The 9,140-nt window shown below is 39.3% G+C and overlaps 1 protein-coding gene across 1 annotated transcript in view; it reads left to right on the top strand.

Moving 5' to 3' along the window:
• Window positions 1-1,660: 1,660 nt before the first annotated feature.
• COL3A1 (collagen type III alpha 1 chain) overlaps window positions 1,661-9,140 on the top strand; it is a 71,842-nt gene continuing 64,362 nt past the window's right edge. Inside the window, exon 1 of the mRNA XM_063318082.1 lies at window positions 1,661-1,881. Within this exon, the coding sequence (XP_063174152.1) occupies window positions 1,803-1,881 (79 nt within the window). The 5' untranslated portion in view covers window positions 1,661-1,802. The remainder of the gene's footprint in view (window positions 1,882-9,140) is intronic.

Genomic DNA, 9,140 nt, shown 5'->3' with positions numbered 1-9,140 from the left:
GTCCATGCCTTCCCAGTCTTTCCTTGGCAGACCCCATACTCCCTCCCCCCCACCCCACCCAAAGTCAGTGATACGGTTTTTCAGGATTTTTTTTAAGAAGGCAACCTAACTGCATTCTCTGCTAGGATCAATATTTAAAACAAACCAATCAACAAACCCCCCAAAAGTGAGGGGAGGAAAAGAAGGAAAGAAAACCCCAAATTGGCCATGCCTCCTCCAGTGACATCACTGAATCATCACCCTATCTCTGTGGCCCTCAAAGATCTTTTTTTTAAGCGTTCTCTTCAACTACAAAAGAAATCATCCCCTGCCATATATTAATGATGTTTTGTTAAGTCTTCGTATTAGGGTTAAGGTTAGGAGCATTCAGGGGAGGATGGGTGCCCCTACTATTGGAAGGCCGCAGTACTGTTCAAAAGCACTAGAAACATACAGCATGCAGAAGACTTGGATTGCACTTGCACGGGTCTCCTCAGCTCTCTGAGGGAAGTGTTTCTCCCCTTCTGTATACTTGCCCTGAACCTGGTAGACATGAGATAATGGGGGCAAATTCTGATCCTGCAAATTCCAGGGCAGGAATATTACTGCTATCATCATCATCATCATCATCATCATCATCATCATCATCAAAACCATAAAAATAACATCCCTAGGGTGATAATGAGGAGCTCACTGCTGGGCTAATTTCCCCTTGCAGGAAGGTAAGAATCTAATGAAAGATCCTTTGTTTGAGTAGTTATCCCCCTACCTTGTCACCTGTGGAGAAGTAGCCTATTCAGTTGCACCAGGGCTTGGAAGCTCCAGATCACAAATCTCTGGAAGTAGGAAAGAGGCTCCATTGCCTCATCTACTCAGCTGTTACAAGATATGAGGAGAACCATAGTTCATCAAGATAAGGTTGCTATCTTCAGCCATTCATCCACTTACTCTCTGTACTTCTTGTTTGAGTGAGATAGCCCTGAAGGCTGGCTGGCTTTGGGCACCAATCAGTACACTTTCTAAGCTAGCCAAGAAAGCTCACTTTGCTTGTCAATCCTGTATCAACTCTAGAAGGTCCCCTTCACCATCTTTTATGTGGTTTCCCATCATTACTGGGATCCCTCTTATAGTGTGTGTGTCAGAGAGAGAACATGGAGGAGTCTTTGATACTTTTGATATTCCTGAACTACAGTTCCCAGCAGCCCCAGCCAAATGGCCAATTTGGAAGCCCACAGGTAGTTCAGCAACATCTTGAAGGACCACCAGTTTCCCATCTGTCATAGCTCTCCTGGTAATCCTGCTTATTGTATTTGGAAAACTAATGGAAATATTGTGCATATAAACACCAGATCCTGCTACAAAGAAAAACCGTAAATCCCACATTCCACATTCCCTTTCCTATCTGCAGGCAGCAAAACCTCCACCACTCACACCTCCAATCCAGCACTTCAGTGCCTTCATCACATATCTGAACAAGCACAGGCTAAAAGCTTTGCAGACTCAGGCGCTCCAGATGTGTTATGTATTGGCTTCGGTTTGGCTGCTCCTTCAGCAAGGCCAAAAGAAATATTAATCATTTGATTTCATGTGAAGGGGATGGGACCTCCTCTCAGATTTCAGAAAGGGGCTGGCAAGTAGAGGAAGCCAAAACTTTCCCTATTTAAGGGCAAGGCACAGGAATGCCTGTGGCTGAGTTCTCTGCAGGCCCAGTGGTTGACAGGGCAGGAAGCAATTGATGGTGATCTTTTGATTTTTTTTCTCCCCCCTTTTTTTCCTCTCATTCTCTTTCGCACATAGAGTCTCATGTTTAAAATAATTTAAACATGATGAGCTGTGTGCAGAGAGCCGTTTTGTTCGTCTTTACTGTGTCACAATTCTCCGTCATTTTGGCACAACAAGATGGTGAGTAATTCCCACTTAAGAATTGTCATGGTTTCTTATATATCTATATCTATATCTAGATATCTAGATAGATAGATAGATGTTTCTTCATCCCTTCTATGCAATTTTGCCAGATATCAGGCATTTATCAAATTACTTTTTTTTTTCCTTTTGCTTTGAGCCAGGTTAGGGGTCCTGCTTACTTCTGAAGCAAGAGGGCTAACCTAAGGGTTTAACTTCACTCTGTGCCTTTTTTCTCAACTTTCTCTCTTTATGTTTCTAGACTCCTGTTGCCTTACCAGTACTAGAAACATGTTACTGCTCTTTTCTTTTTGCTTTCTGGATAACATCCTTGAGGGCAGAGTCCAGGGAAGTCTGGACCTCATTTGTCATGTAGAACAAGGTTATATTTAGCCATTTGGGGTCGGGTCTGTAAGAAGCACAAACCATTTGGGGTCTTGCCGGCATATGTTTCTGTTTAAAAGTAGGCTTGCATGTGAAGTCATTTCTGCCATTTAAGGAAGTGCTTTTGTGAACCAGAATGGTTGGCTCAGCTTTGGGGAAAGATTTTTCCAGGTGTGGGTGGGAGTGTTTTCTTCTGAGACATAAACAGGAAAGGAGAGGAATCCATACATTTCAAACGTCATTTCATCACTCACTAGAGAATTTTTTCAAGCCCGTTGCTCTCCTCACAGTAAATAACCTTTGACTGTGCTCTGTGCAGAGTAAGCCCAGTTGTGCACAGCCACACTTACCGTTTTGCTGGAGGTGATCACTTGGAAGCACATTTGGTCATTTGCTTTCCTTCAGGATACTTTAATAAGGGGCATTTTGGGAGCCTGGTGTGTGTGTGGTGTGCACACTATGTTAAATTGCCAGAATTGTGTGATCTGTGCCTTGAATGCACAGCTTGATTGATGCAACTGATTAATAACAAGCTTAACATTATAACTTACCACAACCAAATATGCTCACATAGTTGTTATGTATATCTGAAATAGGATGTTTCTTCGCCAGTTTGTCTGATAGAAAAGCTTTTCTTACAAATGTTGATAGGAAGAAAATGGACATTCTATGTATTTTTAAAAATAAACTGCAAGGATTATAGAAATGATCATATTCATTCATTCATTCTTCACAATCCATTCACTGAGTAAGGAGAAAAGGCAATCATTTTTTATAAAGTGGATTTATATAGTTGGTTCTATATAGTTGATTTAAACTATATAGTAATTGCTTGTAGGCATCTTCTAGATTTTGTCTGCATTCCACATCCCACTGGATTCAATTGCTTTCATCCAGCAGATTTAATGGATATGAAGCATTTATGGCTATGCATTTGGTGCATTCAGACAGACGTAGTGCTTGTTTCTAGTTGTAAGATTCAGTTCGGATAGATATAACAAAGAAGTCAAATGCATATTCATAAACACTACTTTTGCTATACTGTTATATTTTCTGTTGTCATTGTTTCAGTTAGGCTTTGTAAGATTCAAGAAGAAAACTGAAAGTCAGAGATTGAGAGAGAAAAAAACACAAAATCCCATAACATTTGCTAGAGTTTTTTAAAACACTTAAATGATAGGGAATACTGGAATGGCTTATGTTTCCCTACATAATTTTAAAATTGGAGAAATTTCCATGACTATTCTAGAATCTGACTTTTTCTTTCTTTTTCTTTTTTCACATTTCACCAATGGCCATGGGTGGGTTGATTGGTTCCTTCCTTCCTTCCTTCCTTCCTTCCTTCCTTCCTTCCTTCCTTCCTTCCTTCCTTCCTCCCTCCCTCCCTCCCTCCCTCCCTCCCTCCCTTCCTTCCTTCCTTCCTTCCTTCCTTCCTTCCTTCCTTCCTTCCTAGAACAAAGGTTATTCAGAATGTAGAATGTAACCCATACAGGAAATAAAATAGCAACCACCTGGGATATTCACCTTTGCATACATAGAAAGATATTTTTCTAGATATGGTGAATTGTTCTATATATGCTGCAAATAACTTTTAAGTAGTTATGAATGAATGAATGAATGAATGAATGAATGTTAATGTTAATGTTAATGTTAATGTTAATGTTAATGTTAATGTTAATGTTAATGTTAATGTTAATGTTAATGTTATTTATTAAATTGTGCCAACAAATTCTAGCAAAGAAGCTGATGATTATACACTGACCTTTAAATAATCACATTGTAAACCTAAGCCATGGATTCCTTCTTTGCTATAATGGCTAAAAAAGGAGACTGGGAATAGATTTGCATCATAATGGTTATGCTGAGCATTGAAATCAAGGTGGATAAAGCACCAGGACAGCATACTTGCAGCATACACTGACTGTTGGGGTGTCCTATTCTAGGGGCAGGGAACTTATGGCTGTTCAGAACATGTGGCCCAGAATTTCTCCCCATTGCTCACACTAGTTGGGCCTCTTTGGGGGATTTATTTCAGCATCATATGAAGGACCACAAGTTCCCTGTCTCTGCCCTGGACCTAGGCTGATGCAGCTCATCTTACAGCAGAGTTCTGATTGATTTCTTTCTTTTCTTCCTGATTCCTAGTTATGGATATTAGAAAATATCCAATTGTAGTAGCTGATCATTTCATCATTGCCAAGTGGAGGTGAAGCCATGGGTCTTTCTTCCTTGTAAACCTCATTCTGTTTTCTGAGTTATAATTTATGTTCCTTTGAATAAAGTATTTTCTCTTACTTCTCCACAACCCTGACTCCAACTATTGGAAGCACTAGTGATAAGGAAAGGCTGTCTAGTGGATAATAATGTTCATGATTTATTTTTTGTTTCTGTGACTGGTGGGCATACCATATGATCCTCATCTTATATTACTAGAAATTATTAACATTCCATTATTAGATAAATCCAAAATGTCTTCATTCAACAGCACAATCCTTCTTAAGGTGATGAATAAATGACTGACTTGTTTTCCTTGCTACCTCATAAGAGTTTGAAATAACAATCACTACAAGGCTTTAACTAAAATCAAGATTTAATGATTCCACATTTCGTTGTTGGATTGTAGCCATGATAAATGGGTGTTGGGATTTGTTGCATTCTTGCCTCTTCATGTTTCATACCTAAGTTTTAGTGCATAAAGAAAATATGAATGGATTTGAAATGGATTATATACAATGGCTTTGCTTTCAAAATGATGCATTTTCATGTAAAAACATTCTAGACAGAATGAACAGCTTGAGGAATGCCAGCATTTTTGTGCTTTTTCTGAAAGGGAGACAGCCAGATCTGGAATATACCCAGCATGTAAAAGCATAATACAAGTAGTCTTTAGGAAAGCTATCTGTTAAAATAGCTTTTAAAATTAAAACAGAAGTTTTTCCCCCATATTGGCTATTATGTCCTCCTGGATAGAACCCACTGTATAGCAGTAACGTTTAAATCTGATAACTTTGTGGTATTAACTGAGCATGTCATTCTCCTTGGGGTTAAAAGACAGCAGATGGCTAATTTTCCATTCATCTCATAGTTATTAGATTGAGATGTTGAACTTGGGATCTATCCATACTGAAGCAGCAACCTCACACAATGTGGGTAACGTAAGAATCAACTTTAGATTTCCACTCTCAAATGTCATCTGCAATGAGGCTTTTTTTACCAAAGAAGAAGAACATAAAATGACCTTCTGGTTTTCCAGTTACAGTGTATGTTTTGTGCTGATTGTGCGAAACATAGATAGTGGTTATATTTCTTGGCATTTGAATATTAATTTGAAATTAGTGGACTGTGAGATAAGCCAAGCCAACATTCCCAGTCAGGATGCATGTAAATAGCAGAGGAGTTGTAGCATGAAGTAGAATTATGGGTTCTGTAACGAAAACGTTTGACAGGACTAGTTCATACCTTATTGTTTGAGCCCAGCTGATTCCACTCTTCCCAATAGGACTGGGTGCCATATCCCTCTAAACCATAGCTTATTGACATTACATTAAGCAACAACGCATAGCTGAGAAGGCACAATAGCTTGGTGCACAGAATTCACCAAGCTAAAACCAAGCACATTACATTACATCTTAATATAGTGTGCATGCTCATATATAACATACTTTTATTTGCAGGATATAGTAGTGACAGGAATGGGGTCATACCTCTGCAGATACATGGATGAGGTTATGGATACAACCCCCACACCCCAACAAATAAATGACTAACTTATTTTAACATGGTCCTCCCATACCCAGGTTTCATGTTGTGGAATAGCTCTAGCCAGGAAGTAAGACTTGCCCCAACTCTGTTGAACATCTGGAAGCAAGTTGAAGTAGAACTCTTCTAGCAGATCTTTTTTAACTAATGAGTTGAGATATCATTGTTCAGACATGATCCTGTGCCTATATAACCTTTGTTTGGATTCAGCTTCCATGTGCAGAATGTTACACATGAAATCGTTGTTGCCTCTGCCAGTCTAATTTGTAAAATTCATTTATGTTGATTCCAGAGTGTTCAGGAGCTTTTGTTAGGGGTTTCCTGGATGTCATTCATCACTTTCTTTCTATATAAATCTTACTGAAACTATTTCATTATGATTCCAGTCCTCCAGCTCCAGTTTAACTCTAAATGCTGAAAGTGAAGTAAAACAAAGTTTCTAAATGTGAAATATGGTGACTGATCAAGCCAGGAGAAAGCGACAGTGTTCAGATATGTGGCACATGCAGCTTCAACTCCGTATCAGTTCAGGCTCAATATACTTTCACTTTTAGGATCCTGTTTTTTGGGGGGCAAGAGGAGGCAACCTGCAGGCCCTGGACTCTGCCTTTTTGCAGCCTTCAGAGCCCTGTTTGACTGCAAAACCCAAAAGCTGATGGCTGTTTGGAGACAAGCCTTCAGCAAAAACTACAGTGTAAGTTATAAAATAGGCTTAACTCAGTTAATGGAGGGTGTGGGGGGTAGAGAAACCCCTTAAAGTCTATTCCGGGGGTGGGCTGGGGGAATCCTGGCCTTGCCCAAACTGGATGAGCCTACCTCGCCCAGTTTGCATCCCAGTCCCTCCCACTGTGGTGTGGGAATATTAAGTACATTCATTCCTTGGATATCAAAAGGTTACCACCATGGCTCTCCAACCCTGTTTAAACTGTTGTAAAATATAAACTTCAGTAGGGAAATTCTTTTGCAATTCCCTGGAATTAAGGAAAGTCCAAATCTTAATTAAGTTTTAAGAAATTTAAGTGAGTAGGTATTACTGAAATTAGGCCAGTTCCATAAGCCTGAGGAGGTCTGTGGCTTGATGAAAGCTCAATGGTTACCTCTGCCTTGTCTGCACTTTCCATATGTGTGTTTTGACTTCAGACCAAGAACCATCAAATGATTTCCTGCAGGAGGGGGCAAAACTGCAGAGATGAGGATGGATGGAGGAGAAGCATTGCTTTATTGCAGGGAGAAAGGAATGGAGATGATGTTTCTTCTTCTCTTGCACCAATGTTATTTCACTGACTTTTAACAATGTTTGAATTGATGCCATTTGCAGAAAAAAGCCAAAAGCTGTCAATTTTAATCACTGCCATTTGAATTCAGTGGTTAATACTGAACATGGAAAACAATCAGTCTGACTTTTTTTTCATGAGTCCTACTTTTGTGGTCAGTCAAGATTCTTATTCTGATCTAGATCAGCTTCCCCCAACTTACTGTCTCCAGATCTTTTGGGCTTTGGCCATAGTGGAGATTCTGGGAGTTGTAGTCACAAGACATTTGAAAAGCACCACATTTCAGGAAGATTGATTTAGATCATTTATGTTTTCATGAACCAAGTTAGGCCATGCAACTTGTACAATGTTGATATGAGTCAGCAGCCCCACAACCATACTTTGCGAAGTGGGAATAGAACGATGAATATAACAATCATATGTCTAAACAGATGGCACTAGGAATATTTTTGAAGATGAAGAGTTACAAGTGGATCCTGGCTTTAAAACTGGAAAGCATAATCTAGATAATACATTGATCTTTAAGCTTGGACTTGCATTGCTGTTGAGGCTGCAGACATGGTTTTAAACTTCTTGATCCCTGTGAAATATAATTTATCAGCCCCCTATTTCTCAAACTTATGTGAGTTTGAGTTGGCATGTTTGCGCAGGCTGTAAAGCAATGTGAATGATGGAAACCTTCTGGGGCCAAAGTGTTGACAATTGACTCTGAGCAGAACAATGGGAAGCTTAGATGACATGGTTCTTTTAAGGCTTAGGTTCTCAACCTCCTTATTCCAGAGCAGGCTCATTCTGTCTGAGAGATCTGCAAAGAATCGGAAAAGCTTAGGCTTTACAGCCATACATTATCTTCTAAACAAACCTTAGGAAACCCATTATGGTCAGTTGGGTTCATTTCCAAATAAGTATGATTGTGATTTAAGCTGATCATGTGAATGGCTTTGCTGATCATGGAATGATAGGTTCTGAGTTATAAACTGGGTAGAAAGACACTTATCCCTCCTCATGATCCAATGAAGGGCCTCTTTCGCTTTTTCAATCCAAGCAATAGTAAATTAAAACAATTTATTTGCATCTATTTTACTCAAGGGACTATGAATAGCTATTTTATGTAATAGGTAATGAAACCTGTAGACCTATTTTTACAATCTTTGAGGCTGCCATTTTGTACATCGAGTCTAACAGAGTGATGAGTCAGCTTTCTTAGAGTGTAGTTTCTTCCCTATCTATGGGAATTCAACTTGTGCCTGGGTTGCAGGATGGATAGACAGACAGACAGACAGACAGACGATATAGACCAGGGTTTCTCAACCTCAACAACTTGAAGCTGTGTGGACTTCAACCTCCAAAATTCACCAACCAGCATGCTCAAGTTGCTGAGGTTGAGAAACCTTGATATATATAGAGAGAGAGAGATCTGGAAAATCCTCTCAGTATTTCTCATATAAGATACAGAATTGTTTCTTTTAATAGATCTACCTTACTTATCACATTTCATTGCCCTGATTATTAAGCAATTGTTCCAAGGAAGTTGGATGATCTCATTAGATTTTGCAAAAATGTTGCAAGCTTGGCTATTCTAAGACATCATGATAGAATTAATCAGGGCTTTTGAACCAGCTTTCCCTCCACTGGGGCCACACTTGACCTCTGCCACTGTTACCCTCCCCCTAAAAGTGGGTGGACTAGATAAAAACCGAATCTGAAATAACTGAAATTAAATTTGAATTAATTACATATAATTAATAAGATTACTCCTTATATACTTAATCATTTTCCTCTTCTGTGATAAAAACTACAGTTCACCAGCAACTGAACAAATACAGAGGTTGTGTCATAATG

This window comes from Candoia aspera, chromosome 1, assembly GCF_035149785.1.
Source record: "Candoia aspera isolate rCanAsp1 chromosome 1, rCanAsp1.hap2, whole genome shotgun sequence".
NCBI classification, from domain to species: Eukaryota; Metazoa; Chordata; class Lepidosauria; order Squamata; family Boidae; genus Candoia; species Candoia aspera.
The sequence above is the reverse complement of the archived record's forward strand: the minus strand, read 5'-3'. Positions and strand labels throughout refer to the sequence as shown.